Source organism: Sceloporus undulatus, chromosome 2, assembly GCF_019175285.1.
Source record: "Sceloporus undulatus isolate JIND9_A2432 ecotype Alabama chromosome 2, SceUnd_v1.1, whole genome shotgun sequence".
Taxonomy (NCBI): domain Eukaryota; kingdom Metazoa; phylum Chordata; class Lepidosauria; order Squamata; family Phrynosomatidae; genus Sceloporus; species Sceloporus undulatus.
The window spans coordinates 96,727,849-96,750,841 of NC_056523.1; the positions used below are offsets into that span (position 1 = coordinate 96,727,849).

Sequence of the window (22,993 nt, forward strand, 5' to 3'; positions counted from 1 at the left end):
TTTCCTGACAGATAGTGCTTGAGTGTTGGACTAAGACTTTGGGGACCAGGGTTCGATTCCCAGATTGACCATGAAACCCTCTGGGTGACCTTGGGCAATTCACATGTTCTCAGCCTCAGTAGAAGGCAATGGCAAGCCTCCTCTGAACAAATCATGCCAAGAAAAATGCAAGATAGGTTTACGTTAGGGTTGCCGTAAATTGGAAAGGACTTGCAGGCACATAATAAAAATAATTTCTGTGTACATTTTGGAGACTCTTGACAGAAACAATTCCTACATCCCTCTTTACTTCTCAACCATGAAAACTGTGAATGGAAACAACTCCTCCTCCTCCACCACCACCACCTTTTTGTTTTTACACTGCTTTATATAGTAATTGAACACAGAGTAGTTGGCTATAGACTGCAACTCCCATGCTCACACCAAGGAGGCATGGATCAGTAGAGGAAGATGGGAGGGAGCTTCAGTCACCTCACTCTCAAGGCAGCAAGTCAAAGAGCAAGGAGAGGAGGAAACCATGCCTCAGCCCTGCACAATTAATTCCCTTTGCTTCCCTGGGCAATTCCCCCTCCTCAAGCGAAGGTGATGATAACCATGTTGCAGTTTCTCCATCGCTTAGCTTACTATTGCAGCACGAGGGACAGAGCCTCTCAGCCTTGCAGTTGCTGTCTCTGAAGCAAAAGCAGAGTGCGGGCTGGCCAGATGAAATCACGTTTTCAGCACTCTGGACAGAGACCCATCGCCCTGAGCGACTGCAAGCATGGACTTCACTGATCTTGCCCTTCAACCTTGGACTTCAGACATCTAGAGGGGGAAAGGACCCATTGCCTTTTATGAGAAACGTAAGCCACTGATTCTTTCACAGCTGGGAGGGGGGGGCGTGGGCTTTGCATAAGAGCTGGGGGTGCTCAGTGTTGTTGTTGCTGTTTTTCAGTCTGAAATTCACCCTGATTTTCTCCTTCACTTAAAAAAAATTATCTCAGCCATTTGGCCCCTAATTATCCCCCCCACCCCAAAAATGCTGACTCCCTTTCTTGGGAAGGAGTGCCTTCCCTCTCATAAAGGAATTTGGTGATCTCTTTGTCTGAATGAAGGCATCCTAACTTTGTGCAAATTGATGAGGCAGATGGATGCAAAGTAATTTCTTGCTTCTGGGCAAATGTTTGGAAGTTTCCCTTCTTCTATGTGGGCTTCTACTTTTACAAGAAATCTTTCTCAGCACAGTAGATAAGTCACAAAGCTGCAGTTATATCTTTTTTTTCTTGTTGTAGCCACAGTAAAGTCCGGGTCTATAAATGTTTGTGTTATTGCTGTTTCCCTTCAGATTTTAGAAAATGTTACCTCATTAAAGCAATATTTAGAAATTTTACACAGAGGGGGGGGGTTTGATTTCCAGAATGGTCAAGTCTTTTTCCTGAATATTTAGAATATATAAAGAATCTGCAATAATACCAAAATTATACTGCCATCTACTGGGAAAATGTCATTTCTGTGGCTTTTATATAGAGTAAAATATATAAATAACCATGATTTGAGTGATATGTATTATTCTGATAACTGACATACACAGGAGATAGTATTGTACAAAGACTCCCCCCCCCCCCACTCCAAAAGTCAGTTTCAGTTAGACCTCAGCTTGTAGAAATGTTAAAATGATTTTTAGGATGTATTAATCCAATAGTTTAACCAATGGATTGAGAACAGGAAAGGATTTTTTTCCATTTGCCTCCATGTTGCAAAAGTATAAACTTGACACTTGCAGCAAAGAAAGTCATGCAACAAGGAGCACAACATGCTTGTAAAAAGGGTAATTTAAATTTCAGACTTCAGTTTTTTTCTCTATTTTGAGTTCAGGGGTTTACCACAAAGCACCAAAAGCTTTTGAAGAGATTGATAAGGTTCAAAATGACAGCAAAATGGAATGGGAGGATATACTTAGAATAACTCCTCTTGGAATTCCTTCACAAAGGGGATCCATTTCACTGTTTGGATCTCCTTTGCACTTATCAAAAGAAAACAACAGGCAAGGGTGGAAGCAATGTAAATAGATGTATAACCAATAGGTGCCCCAGCTGAAGGAACCAGAATGAAATCTTGAAGGATTTAAAATACTATGAAAAGAGGAGGGGTTTAAACAATTATTCAAGAACCAGTTGCACAATATTTTGTAGCTGAGGTTGTCAATATAGCATATAAACATTGTGTGTGTGTGTGTGTGTGTGTTTTCTCTGTGTGCATCTATGCTGCCTTTCCTTGAAGGAGCTCAACCATGTATGATCCTCCCAAGGATCTTGTGAGGCAAAGCAATGACTGACACAAGGTCACCTATAAGCCTCACCATACTTCTAAAATGACTCTACTGTTTATTTTAGGGGGACCTATGCAGGATTTTTATGCACACACCCATTTTTGATATTAATGGTAACTGAAGTGCTGGCTCTTTCTATACTTATATGGCCATTCATGGGAAATTAGGAAGGCCTAAAGGAAGGCTGTAGCCTCTGAGAAATGCTGAAATTGTACCTTTTTTTTTTTTTGTGGCTATTTGAATAAATTAATTGAAGCAAATGACTGAAAGCTTCAGGGATACATAACAGCTCATATGGAACAGACAGATGAAAACGCTCAGAAAAGCAATTAATAAATAGTAATCAATAAAATTTTCAGTGGATTCCAAGTATATTGTTATTTTGTTCCATATGCTTTTGAAGACTTCAGAGTAAAGTAAGTGGTAGGTGCAGAATCAGGAGTGGAAAGAAATATTATAGACTAGAATTTTTGCTTTGAACATAATTATGAGGCATTTTGACTATTGATCTTGGTGTAATGTGAAAGCAATAGCTGAATAATGTTCTTCAACTAGCATCAACTAGGATGTAAGTATGATATACATGAATTCATGAGGTTCTTGACAGCAGGAGTGATATAGATTAATTGCTGAATACTGTCTATTCCCTGTAGAATTTGTCCAAAATTAATGAATATGAAGCTACAATGTGTTATCCTATTGCCCTTTTTCTAACAAAGCTGTGTTATTAGGATTCCCAATTTGGAGTGGGGGTGTTTTCTCATTATGTAACTGAAGCAAGATCATCACATTTGAATACTTAGAAAAGACACACAATTCTGTATCCTTTGTGAGGACTTCCACTTAATAAGTATCCCACAGGAATTACAAGGATGCTGGTCATATTTATATATTCATTTATTTATATCTTAGTTTCCTCCCATATGGGACCATAGATGCAGCTCCCAATGTGTATGTCTTTGTTTCATATGACATGAAGTAGTAGAATCTGTAGGTTTAACATCTGCTCTTCACCCCTTTCAAATAGCCGTACGATAGCAGAAATGTGAAATGATAGATTGATTGAAGAGACCCTAGAGGTAGAAGGCTGGAAGAGCTCATATTTTCCCTGTAGCTTTTACAGCCAACCTGAGAACTCTTAGAGTTGTTCCATGTGGAGCTATGTACTAGAATGTGAATCATCTTTGACAATGTACCACAACTCTAACACAGCTGTAAGCTCTGTCAGAACTGTGAAAATAGTTTGGTGAAAGGAATGGCAGTTCTAAAGCACCAAATAACTAATTTGATCAGTCAACTGTTCCTGAGGAACAGGGGGAAAGTACAGAGTACTGATTCCTCACTAAAAACAATGGGTTTGCAGCCATTTTAATCAGTAGAAGCTGTTATCTGTGACATTTTTTGCAGATAAGTGTAGTTCTATATTATATATACACAAAGACATAAATACAAACCAGTGGGCCCTCCACATTCATAGAATCATAGAATCATAGAGTTGGAAGAAACCACAAGGGCCATCCAGTCCAACCCCCTGCCATGCAGGAAATCTAAATCAAAGCATCCCCAACAGATGTCCATCCAGCCTCTGTTTAAAGACCTCCAAGGAGGGAGATTCCACTACACTCCGAGGGAGTTTGTTCCACTGTCAAACAGCCCTTACTGTCAGGAAGTTCCTCCTAATGTTGAGGTGGAATCTTTTTTCCTGCAGCTTGCATCCATTGCTCCGGGTCTTAGTCTCTGGAGCAGCAGAAAACTAGCTTGCTCCCTCCTCAATATGACATCCCTTCAAATATTTAAACAGGGCTATCATATCACTTCTTAGCCTTCTCTTCTCCAGGCTAAACATCCCCAGCTCCCTAAGGGGTTCCTCATGGGGAATGATTTCCAGGCCCTTCGCCATTTTAGTTGCACTCCTTTGGACACGTTCCATTTTTTAAACATCCTTTTAAAATTGTGGTGCCCAAAACTGGACACAGTATTCCAGGTGGGGTCTGACCAGAGCAGAATAGAGTGGCACTATTACTTCCCTTGATCTAGAGACTATACTTCTATTGATGCAGCCTAAAATCACATTGGCCTTTTTAGCTGCCGCATCGCACTGTTGACTCATGTTCAACTTGTGGTCTACTTGGACTCCTAGATCCCTTTCACATGTTGTCTCCTTAAGGCAGGTGTCCCCCATCGTATATCTGTGTATTTTATTTTTCTGCCCTAAGTGCGGTACCTTACATTTCCCCCTGTTGAGGTTCATTTTGTTAGCTGTGGCCCAGCTTTCTAGTCTATTCAGGTCATTTTGAATTTTGATCCTGTCCTCTGGAGTATTAGCTATTACTCCTAATTTGGTGTCAACTGCAGATTTGATAAATATTCCCCTAATTCTGAACTCCAAGTCATTGATAAAGATGTTGAATAGCACTGGGCCCAGGACAGAGCCCTGTGGGACCCCACTGGTCACTTCTCTCCAGGATGAAAAGGAGCCACTGTTGAGCACCCTTTGGCTTCGGTCCGTCAACCAATTACAAATCCATGTAACAGTTGCCTTGTCTAGCCCACATTCAACAAGCTTATTTGCAAGAATATCATGGGGAACGTTGTCAAATGCCTTACTGAAATCAAGGTATGTAATATCCACAGCATTCCCTTCATCTACCAAGCTGGTAATTTTATTAAAGAATGAGATAAGATTTGTCTGGCATTCACTGGGGTTAAGGTCACAGGACCTCCATGAAAGTGGAAAAACTGCAAATAAAGAACACTATTATTTTTTTACTTGAAAAACATCTCTCTAGCAACATCTAGGCCAGGGGTAGGCAACCCTTTTGAGCCGGGGGCCGGGTTGCTGTCCCTCAGACAACTTGGGGGCCGAAAAAAATAAATAATTAAATAATTTTTTAAATAAATAAATAAATAAATAAATTGGGACAAATGTAGGAAAAAAATTTCAAATGGAGGGCACTTTTTAAATAAAAAATGGAGGACACGCGAAAAAATTTGCTGATTTTTTAAAAAATGTTAAGATAAATGCATGTTTCTGAGGCTTCTATAGACAATTGCCCCACCATGCCCCTCGCGCAAGACACCAAAGGCCCCGGCAGCAATTGGCGGCAGGACTGGGCTGGGGCCGGTCCCAAGGCCTCGCTGGGCCGCATCCGGCCCACAGGCCGCAGGTTGCCTACCCCTGATGTAGGCCCTCCAGAGTAACTTTATTGTCAACATCTGCTGGATACTGACCACATCTGCTGGAGAACTTACAAATGTCTAGAGAAGTGTTCTCTCTAGGAATCTTTAGGTCTTCCAGTGCAACCTCTAGTGGAAGTTGGCCATAGAGTAATGCTGGAGGACCTAGATGTTCCTGCAGAAAACATATTAATCAAATCTATAAATAATAAGATCTGCAAAAGTTAAAGTCATAAATGTGGAGGGCCCACTGTATTGTTTTATTGTGTGTGTGTGTGTGTGTGTGTGTGTGTGTGTGTGTGTGTGTTTAAACCCATGTTGTTAGATGCTTCGTGCTGTTTCCTCCATTTTTGGGGGGAAAGTATATTTTATGTTTTATTTTATTTTATTTGATGATGATGATGATCATGATGATGATACAAAAATTCAGTTTTCATTTTTCCATCCTTTATAAGACAACCCTCTTACATACACTCAGTATACTACATTTTTACTGCTTTAAAACATATTGGGGGATTGAATGAAAATATTATGACTTGAGAAGATGACAGTGTTTTATATCTGAGATGAGTTTAAGCTTGACATTTTACATGAGAAGGTTGTCACATTCCCTACTAATTACAAATGTTCTTACTAATGGGGGGGGGGGGAATGCCCAGCTTTTGACCAGTTTACATTGTCATGGAATGTAAACAAAAATTTGATGGAATGGTCAGCATTTATTACAGCCTGATCTTACATCAACTACAGTACCAGGTTAGAATGGTGGACAGTAACTGGATGGATGCCTCACAGCTCACTGGTAGAGTAAGGTCACCAGGCATGACTGAGGGGGAAACCCACCTGTTTGAAAGCCTAGACAGCCTTGGCTAAACTGTATACACAATACTGAGCTTCGTGGGCCAACTGATATCCTATTCAGATATTTTCACTTTGTGTAGAATAAACACATCTGCTAGCTTCAGCCTTCCTGAAACATTTCCTGTGTTCTCCTCACATGAAGGATGACTTTCTGAAAAGAAGGGCCTCCCATAGCTATAGAGGCCCTCCACTTGATTTACAACCCTGGTTTGCATGGTTCCTAACTGTCTGGAGGACTTCTATGGGTTCCACGTTTTCCCCTTTTCAAAACAGTCAACCTCTGTATTTAAAGGGAAATGGAAATATGCAGTGAAGATGCAGAGCTAGTGTGTTCTCCTTCCTCACATATTGTCTTTACACAAAAAGGAAAGGGCTCCATTCAATAGGAAGCAAATTCATGTACTCATATATTTGACTCCTGAGCAATTTGCCATGCAAGAGTTTCATGAAATTCCAGATAAGAAGAGATTTGACCAATTAATCACTTGATTTCAATTCTGATGATGCACATCCTGCTTTAGAAAACTTTGACTTGATACTCTCTCTCTTGCTCTCTTGCCCTCCCCTCCCCTCCCCTCCCCCCTCTTATATTCAGTATTCTCAGTGACAAGTGGGACAAAACTGTATGGCAACTTTTTTTTGGTACTCTTACACTTACAACTATAATTTATGGCTTTGCCTTCCCCTATTATTCAAGCTGGGATCTCTGACAATGAGCAGTAATGAATATGCAATGTACCATAAGCCAATCTGGTACATGCATGTTAGCTTTGCTTCTAAATTTTACCAATCAGTTAAAAAGTAGGACAGAGTGTTCTTTTAAAAAGAAACATTACTAGTATTTTACATTCATCACCAAGAAGGAAATAACTCTTCTGTGTGCCCTTTCCCACACATGTGCTTTGATGTAAATATCAATCAATCTTAATTGTACAGTCACAGACCAATAAAACACAGGAAACCTGCCATGCAAAATATGACTTTGCCAAAGACATTCTTCCCAGTCTTTGTGAGGTTCAGATCATCTGTAGCCAATAATCCTTCATTTAGGAAATGAAGACAATGACCCCAGAAGCCAAACCTCTCCCATTGACACCATCTGTGTAGCCAGTTCTTTACCTGCAGTATTTTCCCATCCCTGCATTTCCTCTATCTTTCACTGGTACAGTTGGAGAGAATACCAACAATGTCTTAAACCCTTCACTTTCCTGCCCAGGGCATCATAGTCCAAGGCAATCTGCTCAAAGGTGTTCTTTGCAATGATGTTGGTGCATACATGAATCAGAAGAAAGGCTTTGTGTTCTTGATAAACTTTGACAACTTGTCAGTGACAACCTGAATACATAAGCCAGAAAGACAGCACACATTCCAATTAATCTTTTCTGGCTGGCATAGAATTACCTCTATAGCCCTGAGCAATCCTCTACCACCAGCACCTTTCTTTTCTCTTGCTGCAGGTGATAGTTAAGTTAGCTCCTTCCCTGACATGCACTGTCTATTACTGCTGGTCTCTTATTTGCACCTCTTCATCATCATTATCCTGAGGAAAATGTAGAAATAAATTGCTTAGTTGGAACAGTTATGAATCTCTTGTACATGGTTTCCTCCTGATGGTGACTATCCTCCAGGGTGCTCTCTCAGTGTTATAGCCCTCTTTGTTTTCATTGCCAGTTTCGTCCTGTTTGTTCTGAAGGAACAATTCCCCCTCTGTTCTGTCTAGAAAGTCCTCATGTTCTCTGAGGCTCTGAAGACTCTCTCATAGTTGCAATGCACTGACCTTCTCTTCCAAGAAAGGCACCAGTTTCCACATGCTGCAAGGGCAACAATGTGAAAGTTGTTATGGGACAGAGATTAAATGAAGGCAACTGTAAGAAAACATAGCCCATTGATACTCAAGAGGCAATGATTTGATTCAATTAATAACCAAAGATTATTTATTTATTTAACATCCCACTTTCTCCTGAGATGGGATCCAAGGTGACTTGTTGTTGTTAACTGCCCTCAAGTCAACTTCAACTCATGGTGACCCTGTGGAGACACCTCCATGACCCCCTGTCCTCCACTGCTCTGCTTAAGTCTTATAAATTCTTGCCCATGACCTCCCTAATTGAGTCTATCCATCTGACATGCAGTCTTCTTCTCTTTCTACTACCCTCAACCTTTCCTAGCATTATTGTCTTTTCCAATTAGATGTACTTTCTCATGATGCGCCCAAAGTATGTCAGCCTCAATTTGACTACCTTGGCTTCTGAGGGTGGCTTCAAGGTGGCTTACAGTAATTTAAAATAAGATTAAGTTAAAATCATATTTTACAAAGCTTTAAAAAGTATTATTTTTAAAAGCACGATAAAAAACAGTTAAAACACATTTAAAATATGATTACTAACAAAAGATAAGAAATACAGCACAGCACCTTGCATCACACACACTACATTTCCATAATTAAAATTCAGAAGTCTGCCTGAATAAAAACATCTTCGACTACAGGTAGAAAGAGAACAGGGAGGGGACCAACCAGAGCTCTTATAGAAGAGAGTTCCACAGCTTGCAAGCTGCCACAGAGAAGGCTCTCTCCTGTGTCCTCAGCAAACATGCCCATGAAGGTGATGGAAGCAAGAGAAAGCCCTCCCCTGCAGATCGCGAAACTCAAGCTGGCTTGTATAGGGAAGTATGGTTCTTCAAGTAGTCTGAACCAAAGATGAATTGGGATTTAAAGATATAAAGCCGCACTTTGAATGCTTCCTAGAAATGGACCAGTAGCCACTGAAACATTTTCAACAGGGGAGTCACATAATCCCTGCAACCAGTCCTGGTCAACAGCCTGGCACAGCATTTTGGTCTAGTTTCCAAAGGCAGCCCCATGTAGAGCGCCTTACAGTAACCAAACAAGGTATATGGCACTTTTACCACATCTGAACAATTGGTGAGCATGTCTTAACTGTGCAAATGCACTTTTGGCCATAGCTGAATTATAATATTTTGAATGTCATATAAATGTCATTTAAAAATAATGGTATGAACTATTTCACTGAGAATTTTGCAGTGAGAAAGTGTTTCTTTTTGGAAGGTGAGAAATAGCCTTCCTTCTGAAAGTCTCAATCATGTGTTTTGCTTCTGAACGTCTTTGATTTAGGCCAAGAATGGGCAACCTGTGGCTGTCCAGATATTGTCTTAAATCAGTTCCTATGAACAACGGCCAACATGGCCAATTGCAGGAATGATGGACATTGTAGTGGAAGAATACCCATCAGTTTCCTTATCTTTAATTTAAGAAAACCTTTCCAAAAGTCAGAATATAATCTTGTGTGAAGTCACATCATGAACCTCAGAGAAGCATCTAATCTAGGTATGTTAGAATCTTCTTCTTGTTACTCTAGCAGCAAAGCATGACTAAGGCAGGATCAGGAAACTTACTGTTTATCAAAACATTGTTCCCCAATGCCATCAAATGTCAATACACCAGTCCTAGAAAAACAGTCTATCTTAATTGCCCTGTCTGATGAGATTGATTACTAGCAGCCTTCATAAAATATGCAAATACAGTGTAATTTAAATGCAAAGTATCATTAAACAAAAATGTTAAGATAGGTGCAATCAAGTCTCAATTTGACTTTTAAAAAGAATGCATCATACTCATGCATGATGCTATAGACATGATTAGTTCTCAAACCAGAACAGAAAAGAGCAAGATTTTAAAAACAAAACCAGAAACATCATAACATATTCATGTCCTGTTGCTGACTGATCTGGTTGTCCTGTTACTCTCCAGTTACAATTCAAATGGATTTTGATATGCATTGATGAACATGTACAGATGGCTTAATAGTGTGCCTGGAAGTGCTGAAGTTAACAACAACAAAGAATCCACTGACAACTTAAACACTAATAAATGCATTATGGCATAAGCTTTCATAGACTGCAGCCCACTTCATCAGATCATACAATCACAGAACCATAGAGCTGGAAGGGATTGCATGGGCCATCTAGTTAGTACAACCCCCTACCATGCAAGAATACACAGTTGGCCATCCACTTGTGTGGCTTTGACTTTTCCAGATTTGATTATTTGTGGTTTTGATTAATATGTTTTCCCTAGGAATCTCTAGGTCCTCCAGCACAACTCTGCCATAAGGTGAAGCTCTAAGTCCCTGAAATTGTATGCCATAAAAATGTGTGGTTCTTTAAGATGCCACCAAAGTGTTTACTGATTTTTATATTTCCCTGTACAATGTTAAGAAGTTCATTTTCCACTAAAGTGCTTTTGTAGGATTTGACAAATGAGCAGAATCTAGAATCATAATTTATCAGTGTTGAACAGTAGTATCCAGAATACTGTCCATTGAAAGTAATGGATAGAAGCTATCTTTTCTATTTCTTCTATTCATAACAGTTCCCATAGTCCATCTTCCAAAAAGGCTTTCTTGAAGGTTAGCAGAACCTGTTGAGTGAAGAAGTCTGTTGCATAGGTGGGCAGATAGAGTGAGATGATGGCAAAGGTTGTGTAGAGGAAACTCACAGAAGGTGTCTACAATTTTTTTGTGATCTATTTCACCCCACTAAAACTTTGACTTCTTGGCTGTCTATGGTAACTCAGCACTCTTCTCCAGCACCACTTCTCAAATGAATAAATTTTCTTCCTATCCGCTTTCTTAACGGTCCAGCTCTCAGATCCATACATGGTAACAGGAAATACAGTGGCTTGCATAATTCTAGCTTGCATGCTCAGTTGTATGTCTTTAATAATAATAATAATTATTATTATTATTATTATTATTATTTATAGCCCACTTTTTCACGGAGAATCAAGGTGGGTTACAACATGTAAAAACAGTGTGTTACATATCAAATGCAATTACATTTTAGGATATTTTCTAGTTCTCTCACAGCTGCCCTCCCAATTTGTAGTCTTCTTATTATTTCTTCACTGTAGTCCCCGCTCTGATCAATATTTGATTCTAGATATGAGAATTCTTTTACTATTGTATTTCCTCATTTCTAGGTTGAATTTGTGTAAATTCTCTGTAGTCATTATTTTTGTTTAATTTACAGTATGTTCAACAATAACCCTGTCTTTGCACTTTCCTCCTTGATCTTCTGTGGTAGTTGTTCCAAGTCTGTAATGTTTTCAACTAGTAGTATGGTGTTGTCTGAATATCTTAGATTTTTGATATTCCTTCCTCCTATTTTCACTGTGTCCAATCCTGCTTTTCATATATTATGTTCTGCATATAAGTTGAAGAGACAGGGTAAGAGGATGCAGCTTTGTCTGACTCCTTTGCCAACTGGGAACCACTCTGTTTCTCCCTATTCTGTTCTCACAGTGGCCGTCTGTCCTGAGTAAAGATTCCTCATTAAGACTAACAGAAGTGTTGGCACTCCCATGTCTTTAAAGGTGTTCCGCGGTCATTCGTGATCTATGCAATCAAAGGACCTGCTATAGTCTGTAAAGCACATACTGATTTTCTTTTTTCCCCATACAGAGTAGGAAATTATCAGTAAGTCTAATCAAAATTATTCATATGCAGAAGAAGAAGAAAAGCTAGCATCTTCAATATGGATATAATTATTTCTACGTGTTTTGGAATGCATTCAGTCAAGATTGTGATAATAAATAATATAAAACCAGAATATTGATATGCAAAAAAAAAATTATTTATTTTCTAACAATAGCTTTTGGTTATTTATTTCTCCCTTTTTCTTTGCTTCCCCAAAGGTAACATGCTTTGAATCAGGCCCTTTTAAAATAGTAGCTCCCATATATATGTTATTAAAGTAACCCCCTTTGTTTGGGTTGAGTCTTGAGTGCACTTGTTGAGGTTCCTTTCTAACAATATTAACACAAGATCCATAAAATATGGGTAAATTCAGAGGAAGAGAACTTAGATAAAAATCAAAGCATGTAGCTGAGATCTGTTCTAGTTCTAACTGAGATGAATAACGCTTTGGATTTCCCCAAATGGTAATGGTTATGGTGTGCTAAATTTGTTGAGATGGCACTTCTCTCTCTCTCTCTCTCTCTTTCTTTTTTCTTGCATCTAAACTATATTTCTCTTCTTTCTCCCTAATTTCCTGAGCATCCTATGAAGCAGCACCATATAGTTAGCCAACAGGAATTATACATCTATTTTCTTCAGGTATACATGTTCCTTTTACCACTTAAACAGCTGGTAAAACAAGAGCCAGGGTGGTATAGTAGTTTTAGTGTTAGATTAGGACTCTGGAAGTCCAGAATTTGAATCTCCACTCTGCCATAGAAAGCCACTGTCTGGCCTTGAGCAAGTCACACTCTCTCAGCCTTAGAGGAAGTCAATGGCAACCGTCATCTGAACAAATCTTGCCAAGAAAACTGCTTTATTTCTGCAGTGTGGCAGCAACCCAAATGATAGAGGTGAGAGAAATAAAATTATGACTGCAGTCATCTCATAAACCATAGGATATTTTGATTTCTCATTCTGAGGGAGGAGAGATAGCTCCACCTAGGAAGGGCAGCTCTGATCTTGGATACCCTTCCAAAGTCCCCCTTTCTATGTCAGGAGATGCAATAGAGAAACTGGTTGAGGAAACATTCTGTAGCTATGCCAGGAGAGGCTGAGGAATGCAGGATCCAGAGCCCTGCCATACCCTTGGCATCCCATTTCCCAAAATGAGGAAAGAGAATGGTGCCGGTCCTGGACAGAAATTGAAAAATGATCCCAGCATGGCTTTCAAACCTTAGCATTCCTTGGATCAGATCCCTGTTCTCCCAACAGTGGGACTGCATTGTTATACATTTAACAACTTTGGAAGAATTTCTTTTGGTAGTAGACATTAGAAAGTAATACGAGAAAGAAAATTGGAGGGGGAGACCTTTCCAACCTTGTGCCCTTCAGATATGTTAGCTTGTCCTTCCCATCGTTGCTTCTGGGTATAATGAGAATAATGGTCCTATAAATGCAGTCAAAGAAGGCTGACCTGGTCAAATTTCCACTGATTAGTAACAGAATTGATCTGATAATTGATACTGTAATCTCAAGATTTCACTAGAGCGTAATCATTCTACTTATCTTCTAAATCATGGTTAACAGTAAGTGAACAATCATTTTATATGTCATTTCAGATATCCCTAGGGATTCCTCACCAAGGAACTCTGTATAATAGCTGACCTTTCGCAACCTCTAGTTTTAAAAGGCGACATTAGCTCTCTGCTGAGAATAATGCTCCAAATTTAGGAATCTATTATGGAGATTAATGTCTTCAGGGAGGTGGCATGACTTATAAATTAATCTTACATTTCCAGTTTTCAAACAATATATTACAAAATTGCTGAGAACCTGGAAAAGACTGTGGTCATAAATTATTGACTGGTGTCCTTCTATTAACAGTATTTAATTGCTACTGGAATTATTCCAAGTAGTACTGAATTACTGACTACACAATTTATTGTGGTGAATTCCACTGTGTGTGTCATTGACGGTGTCATCAAAAATACAAACATCAGCTAGCATCCTGCTCAATATTTATGAGTTTGTAATCCAGATTTACAATAAGTTTTGGGACTCATTCACGGTTATCAGGGACTGAATATGACCCCCCAAATCTACCTCTTACAGGAGGCAATTCCTTAAACAAAGGATTTCTGAGATGATGCAGATCAAGGTGCCAGGAAATGATGATGGCAGTACTTTCCCAGTGGTGAAGCTTAGAAAGACACAACTGTGGCAGGACCCTGTGTGTGTGTGTGTGTGTGTGTGTCCAGCTCCTTGTCTCAACAAAGTCCCCAGGGAGCATCGGTATGTTTTCCACATCAGTGCAGTCAGAAGAGCACTGTAGGCATCACTTCCCAGTTCTGGCACAATTCCATGCGGCCTACAGCATCTTGACAAACTTTTAGTTGAGGGGCTAGCTGATTTAAGAGATAGATTTGGGGTGATAGTACCGGCAGAAATAGCTACAATGATGAACTTGTCAAGGCTACAACTGCTGAAGCAGTATCTTAGTCAAAACTATTAATTTCCTTAGATTCCAACACAAATTCTAAAATCTCTATGCAATTAAGTGTGCTACTATGCTTATTAACACTTAAACATTTAAAATTGCTTTCAAAAGTAGGGTCTCAGAGAATTATTTCCCAGAGATGTGATGTGATGGATCTTTCAAAGGCTGCTTCTTACCTTCACTCAGCTTGATGTAGTATAAACCCATAAGAGCCATGCTTGATCAGAGCAAAGATCTACCCACTCCAACATTCTTTTCCCACATTAGGCAGCCAAATAGCTATGGGAAAACCCTCAACTGCACATGCATGCAATAGAATCCTCCATGTTTTCTATTGGGGGTATACATAACTGTCCTTAACATAGTAGTATACAGCCATGATTACTAGCAGCCTTATAATCTAGGGCATTGTCTAATCCCATTGGTAATTTTATTTTACAAGGCTTTTAATGCCATCCAAATTGGTAGCCATCATTACTACAATCTCTGGTAGTATATTTCACAAGTTGACTACGTTCAGTGTGTTCAGTGTGAGAATCCCATCATTCAGTTTGATTGTATAAACCCAGGTTCTGTTTTTATGTCTGTGAGAGGTCTCTTTTTTGCTTTTCCCACATAATTGTACACACTTCTCTCATATCTTTCCATATTCATGTTCCCCTCCAAAAAATGTTGTAAATTTTCCTTATAAAGGAGTTGTTTCAGCCCTGTTGGTTGCCCCATTCCTACACCTTTTCTTGCTCAGTAATATATTCTTTCTCCAGGTGACCAGAGCTGTACAGCATACAGTATTCTAAGTCTGCCACACCATCATCAGAACAACATGATATTGATTTAATTTTCAGTGCCTTTTCTAATTATGCTGAACATGTAATTTGGCTTTTCTTTAAAACAACAACAACCATGCTTGGTCAAGACTTTTACTAAATTACCCACTGCAATCCCATAATTCATTTCAAGGACCTTCACTGCCAGTTGAGATCCTATCAGCAGAGATGTGAAACTGGAATTTTTTTCATTAATACTATAATCATCACATCAGTGTTTCACTTAATTATCAAGACCACATTTTGAGGGAATGGAAAGTTTGGTAAGGGAGTCTGGCAGCTTTGGAAATTAACTGTGTGGCAAAGGGATTTGTGTTGGGAATATTGGACACAGATTTCCAGTCTTAGTGATTGAAACAACAGCATATTTGTGTGGAAGTGTTGGCCATATGAACTGGGGTATCTTTGTGGAGCTTTGAAAGGGAACTGCTGTGATTTGTGTGATTACAGCAGTGGTGGTTTCCATGTTGGGGAGGGGGTTACCAAGAGATTAAACCCTACCCCCCCCAAAAAAAAGAGGAAATACCACTTTCCACATAATATTTGAAGTCTGAATTAAACCTCAAAGCAGATTCACCACCCGTCACTAGAAACCACTGGGCTACAACATCATGAGTAAAAGGCTGGCAGGGATTATGCAAACTATCCCACCCATATATGGAAGGAAGAAGTCCTGCAGAGAATCAACTAATCCCCAGTCAGGCTCTCAAGATTAGCACTTAGTGCAAAGGTGGTCCACATGAGCCCACAGATCTGCACCAAAGCTGTCTCATATACTCCCAAGCACCAGAACTTTTCTGACCAAAAAACTGAATGAAAATGATAAGCTGGCCTTAAATGACTGTTAGTGCAGCCCACAGATGGAGGGGCAAGAAACTGCCCACTCTGGCATAACATATATCCATCAGGACTCCTTGAGATTGATAAACAATGCACATTGCTGTGCAATGCATATCAGTGGCCAATGTGCACCAATGTGCATGATCAGTGATGTGAATTGTGCACCAAGGTGTATTACACAACTATATGCACTGTTCAGTGATGACTGGGCCCTTTGCTAGCTCTGATTCACAGTAACATGACTACAGTCCTCTGCTGGATGTTACACAACAGCACAACTCTTACTGACTTGTAAAGAACCCCCTTTACTGAACTGCAAAGATGCATAATGGGACACTGGCAAGTGTCCTGATGCATATCAGTACCCTACAAATATCGGTGTGTGATATTTATCATGCAGTGTTATGTATTGCACAGTGATATACATTGTGCACCAGTGCCCATTGGACATTAATTTACATTGTGCACTATGTACTCATACAGAGTGCATAATGTTGTGCAATGTATGCCGATGTACAAAATGGACCAATGCAGATCATGCATCAATGTGCATTGAGTGCACTTGCTGGTGTCCCATTACACATCTTCACAATTCAGTAAAGTGGATTCTTAACATCTCTGCTACAGAACCAGGTACATGTAAAGTTACATAATGTAACCGGTCATATAAGATTCTGGCTATTATTTTTTTAACTGTCACAGGCCTGTTACAAACTGCCAAAATAAAGCTGCTTCGGGTCTCTTTGGAGGTATGCTATTTAAATGATGCACGCATCCTAAGAATCCAGAAGCTGTACCAAAAGCTGCACTCCGGTGCTTAGGAATGGAGTGTGGCTTTGGTGCGACCTCTGGACTCTTAGGGCCCATGTATCATTTAAATAGCATACCTCCAAAGAGACCCGAAGCAGCTTTATTTTGGCAGTCTGTAACAGGCCACAGAAAGCAATTCAACTGTGAAAAGGAGGCAGGAGCATGAATAGTTTGTTCACTCCTACTGACAATATAAAAATTAACCAGCACTTGAATTAGTACAAATATTTGTTCCAAGTCAGGGTATTAAATATCATGCAAATCCTTGTGAAACATGCTACGATGAAGAACGTTTACGGCCCTGCAGTTGTTGTTTTTGTAAGGTTTATAATTTTAAAATAATGAAGACAACCTAGACAGAAGTTATTCACACTTAAGTCGCACTGATTTCACTGGAAGGGTTAAGGATCCCTTCCTCGTTTTCTTTGCAAACTGTTAGTAAAATCAATGGCAAATGAGTGTGTTTCATCCTACTTTGATCAAGCCCAAGGTAAGCAATGCCTGTTCTTTCAAAATCCATCATATTCTGTTTATCTTTGTTCAGGCTTGAAAACCCCGGTTCCCCAAACATGCATCGGCGGCACACCACCCTCCGGGAGAAAGGGAGGAGGCAAGCCACCCGAGGTCCAGCCTACATGTTCAATGAGAAAGGCACCAGCCTGACAGCTGAGGAGGAGCGTTTCTTGGATTCAGCAGAATATGGCAACATCCCGGTGGTGCGGAAAATGTTGGAGGAATCCAAAACATTGAATTTCAACTGTGTTGATTACATGGGACAAAATGCCCTGCAGCTGGCAGTGGGCAATGAACATCTGGAAGTCACTGAACTCCTTCTGAAGAAGGAGAATCTGGCTCGTGTCGGGGATGCCCTATTGTTAGCCATCAGCAAGGGATATGTGCGTATTGTGGAAGCAATATTGAACCATCCGGCCTTTGCACAAGGACAGCGTCTCACACTCAGCCCACTTGAACAAGAGCTACGAGATGACGATTTCTACGCTTATGATGAAGATGGAACACGCTTTTCCCATGACATTACTCCTATCATACTTGCTGCTCATTGCCAGGAGTATGAAATTGTTCATATACTGCTTTTGAAAGGGGCACGGATAGAAAGGCCCCATGACTACTTCTGTAAGTGCAATGAATGCATTGAGAAGCAAAGGAAAGACTCATTCAGTCATTCTCGATCAAGAATGAATGCCTATAAAGGATTAGCAAGTGCTGCTTATTTATCTCTTTCTAGTGAAGACCCGGTTCTTACAGCTTTAGAGCTAAGCAATGAACTGGCAAGACTAGCCAACATTGAGACAGAATTTAAGGTAATATAAGCTTCCTACCTTCAGCTTTCTACTTGTTTGTTTTATTTAGGAATAACTGATTGCATTTCAGAGTTCAAAAAGAAAATTAGAACCAACCTAAGCTAGATGTTTAAGATATGTGCATTTAACTTTCTGTTTTTCAATAGAAACAGGACTGAGACCATGTTTAATAAAGGGAGGGTAGGTTAATCCTTTCTTCACACATCCCTACAAACCGCAATTCACCTGGGAAGAAATCTGGTATTAATGACAGTAGAAATTTTAACCCTGGAACCAATAGCATGAAGAGCAGAGAAGGGGAAGAAATGGTTAAACTCCCTTCTACACAAGCCATAGTAATTATCCTGGCTGGGCCCCCTGCCAGCAAACTAGCCAGTGAACCAGGCACATGAAAAGCATACATACAGGTATCACACAAGCAGTTTACATTCATACTAGAAGTTCCTATCCAGAAATCCAATTTCTAGCCTGCTGTTATCACAGATTTGGCCCAAAGCAACCTCCACTTTTGAAATGGATCTGACAGAGCTGTCTGACATCAGATCACCACTTCCTAAGAAAGTGTGTACAATATGGTGAATGTGAAGTCGAAGGCTTCACAGCTGGCATCCATAGTTTTTGGTGGATTTTTTGGGCTATGTGGATGTGTTCTGGAAGAGCTTATTCCTGATTTTTGTCCTGTATCTGTGGCTCAGCCACAGATGCAGGAGAAACCACAAAAAATATGGTGAATGATCTTCATTTTGGTGGCTCCCACAACAAAGACCTTATGGAATTCTCTTGGTGAGTTAAGCTTACATAATCAGGTGTTATGAAAGTATAGGGTGGTTTCTTTTGTTTGTTTTATTTGTTTTTTTGCAATGTTGGGCAATGAAGTATCCAGTTAATTATCAGTTTTCATAATGGTTTCTTCCCAGCTATGAAAGAGCAGTCAGATAGTTGTCAACCCCCAATTAAATGGTCATCAACTGGGTACAAGGAATGGAGTGATGAATCCAGGAAATCTCTGAGGGTTGCCTTTTCAGGCCATTCGAATCCTGCTGTTTAGCTCCTGGTGCTGCTTTTGAATAGACTTCTGTGACCAAACTTTCAGATTATGGACATAGCAAAGGATGTCACTTTTGGAGAATACTCAGAAGATTCTAAAGCTTTCTACTGGGCTCATATAGAAGGTTATTGTCTTCATGTGGGTGGCCCCTAGATAATCCTTACAACTTGTTGATATAGTGTGTGTGTGGGGGGGGGGGGGGTAATGAGTAACTATGATCATATAAAAAGTAGCAAGGTATCTGTTCTTTCAAAATACATCATATTCTGTTTATTTGTTTATTCCTAGTATACACCTCTTCATGTAATCCATTTATACAGAAACAATTGGGAGGAAAACAAAGAAAGGCTATTTGACTGGCATTCTTAGTAAATTAAATTTGTGATTTGTGTGTGTGTGTACTTTATGTAGGGCTTTTCCTTAATAACTCTTAACTTGCTGAGGCTGGTGCAGGTGCAGGTGTCTAATCCCATAGACCAATTTGAACAACTGCAAAATCTATATCAACAAGGGAATCAGAAAGCCTTTGAATACGAGTATAAAAAGCTTGAACCTATGAACTACTGCTTCATTCCATAAGACTGAATACAAAGAAGACATAGAAAGGAACTTAATCTGCCAATGCATTTCTTAGAGTTGGGGAAAAAACAGGATAATGGCCATTCTTTAATATTATGTCTGCTGAATGCAGAAATTATAAACTGTTTATAAATACTGTAATGTTTGAAGGGGGAAAGCATGTGAAAACGAGGGAAGTGAGTAGTGAGCAGTATTCATAGCTTCAGTGAAACAAATGTTTCAATGAAACAGTATTTTATTATCTGGATCCATGTGTTAATGTAAATTGTGGAACTTTTACTCAGATTGAATAAAACCTATGTAGTTTGCAGAAACTTTTGGATTTTTCCACAGAGAAAGCTTCAAATACTTTTCCTTCATTTTCTGTTCAAAAAGCAATGCCCAGAAATCAGCTCATTTTCTCTCCCCCCCCCCAAAAAAAAGATTTTCTGGAAATAATTCTCATATTTTGTGCAAATTATTTTTCCCCAGCAAAGTCCTGAAGTATGTGGTACTCAAAAACCACTCAGAAAGTCTTGCATTCTGGCATACCAAGAGAAAGAGTGCTGAAATTATTAATTCTTTTATGTGGCAACAGATTAAGCAAAGTGTTACATCACTCATGAACACACAGTAAATACACTTTGCAGATTTCCTTTTAGATTAAGAAAAACAAGGTAGAGTGAATGTGAGGTAGAGTTCAGTGTAAACCTGTGACCTAGGCCAAGTCAGCTTTACAATGTAATTTAAGAATTACTTTGACATCAGCATGTTATATATAATTGCCAGTTCGGGACTGTCCTAAACCCTGAGTTTCTAGGCCAAAATCTGAGACCTGGGAATGGGTCCTGGGGATGTTGCTAAGCATTACACATTAAATATCAACCACAGTAGCTAATAATGGATCATGCAAATACTCACACAGAATATGTTTTCCTGTTTGGAAATTGTGAAAGAAATCTTAGTTATAAGGCTATTTCTATATCAATGAAATGGGGGGATTATTCCAAAGCCTACTTCCTTCTACCCATAAACTGTGTGCAGCACAGAGTGGTGGGTGTGCTCTGATGTTAAAATGAATGAAAGGAAATAGGGAAGCTAACTAAAGATTAAATACATAGACACCTCTCCCCAGAGTCATTGCAATTTGCAGCAACAAATCAACTAAGCCATGCAAACAATAGCAAGCTGCTACTCTACTAACTGAGCTGGAGATGTGCAGACAGCCCTTTCCTGCCACCTAGAGCTGAGCCCATGGAGAATTTCTATCCTTGTATCCCACTTGGAGATGAAGTCACACTCTGTCAGCCTTAGAGAAAGGCAAGGGGAAAGCTCCCTGAACTAATCTTGCCAAGAAAATGCCATGATAGGTTTACCTTAGGATTGCCATAAGTTGGAAATGACTTGAAGGCACAAAATAACAACATGTTCCCAACTTTGGTGCATTTAACAGTGGTATGCTAAAGATCAATAACCTTTCATCAGGCATGCAACATAGACATTTAAAGTGTGTCTAACAGAATCATCTAACAACAAGAAATATTATCTAATAATGGCTATGATGGCACTGATTATGCAATACCTTCAGTAACATTTCATGACAATTTTCAAAGTAACATAAGAAACAGGTCCTCTGCCCCAAACAGTATATAACATTCCATCTGTTTGCATTTGAGATTCATTTATTTATTTGAGATTCATATATTTATATTAACGAGGCAGAGTGTGGTGGAGTCTCCTTCTTTTGAGGTCTTTAAATGGAGGCTGGATGGCCATCTGTTGGGTATGCTTTGATTCTGAGCTCCTGCATGGCTGGGGATTGGACTGGATGGCTCTTGTGGTCTCTTCTAACTCTATGATTCTGTATTTTTATGATTCTATCCTGACTTTCTCCCAAAGTGGACACAAATTTGGGCCATGGAGGACAAACACTCACCCTCAGAGCAGAATGTTACACTTTTAAGGAGCCATACCCTTCATGCAACAGGAGATGGGGAACAGAGATCAGTGGCACCACTTGGGTTGGCATCACCTGGTGCATTAACTCAGGCCACCCTCCCCCCTTGACCTCCTCCATACCACACCATACACAATCCTTAGTAATGTTTTCTGTACTCATGTTACTTATAAATTGCACTTCCCATATATCACTGAATGGAATGGCAATAGTTGTGGTATAAACAACTGCATAATTAAACTTATACCTTTGAAAGACAATATCATATACACATCTGAAATGTATTTACATGTAAATAGTTTCATATGATTGAAGTGAAAATTTGGTAAAATGTGATGTTTCAAAAGGAAAATTTAAAATAATAGCTAAAAAAAAATTTAAAAAAAAAACAGAGGCCTCTCCTTTCTCCTCTCACAAAGCTTCATTCCATTCACTCATCTCCTCACCATTTTAAATGCCATAGTCCATTGCTGCCAAAAAGAAAGGTTTCCAGACCAATAGTGTCACCTCTCCCATAGGGTGTCACCTGGTGAAGTGCGTACTCCCCACATTCTCCTTGTAACACTACTGATAATGTTGAAACTTAGGATAGGGACACTTGGTAGAGCTGGACCTGGAACAATGGATGCAAGCTCCAGGAAAAGAGATTGCACCTCGACATTAGGAGGAACTTCCTGACAGTAAGGGCTTTTTGACAGTAAACACACTCCCTCAGAGAGTGGTGGAGTCTCCCTCCTTGGAAGTCTTTAAAGAGAGGCTGGATGGCCATCTGTCAGGGATGCTGTGATTGGGAGTTCCAGCATGGCAGGGGTTTGGACTGGATGCCCCTTCTGGGCTCTTCCAACTCTATGATTCTATTATTCTATGATTCTATGGTTGCAGTGGGATCAGCTAAAATCCAGCTCAAGCTTTATTGCATTGCTTACTGCAAACATGCTACTGCAATCTGATAACAAAAGAGCTGGTTTTCTCCTTCACTATCCTCCAAGTGTCAATGTTAGTTTTAAAACTTCCAGCTAGACAGAGGAAAAGGGGAATAGGAGAGCTGGACAGACATAAAAAGACTTTACAAAAAGCAGCTTCTCCATCAGAGGCTTTGTTAATGGAAGTATGCCTGTTCTCTGTTCTCCCCTCTATTTTCCTTTTTTGCTAGTTCTAGAGAGGAGATGTGAACCATTTCAGCTTATCTTTGGTGACTGGCTTTTTAGCTCAAAGCATAGTTGTGGATGTGTTGAAGTCTGGTTGATGACAGATTATGTACCTCTTGTCCAATGAAACCTGCTGTCCCATAGTTTAGAGATTAAATGCTCC

General features: G+C 39.7%; 1 protein-coding gene across 1 annotated transcript in view; it reads left to right on the plus strand.

The window, feature by feature from the left end:
• The first annotated feature begins 653 nt into the window (after positions 1 to 653).
• TRPC7 (transient receptor potential cation channel subfamily C member 7) overlaps positions 654 to 22,993 on the plus strand; it is a 189,794-nt gene continuing 167,454 nt past the window's right edge. Inside the window, 2 exon segments of the mRNA XM_042452360.1 lie at positions 654 to 842; positions 17,342 to 18,119. Coding sequence (XP_042308294.1) covers positions 17,367 to 18,119 — 753 coding nt within the window. The 5' untranslated portion in view covers positions 654 to 842; positions 17,342 to 17,366.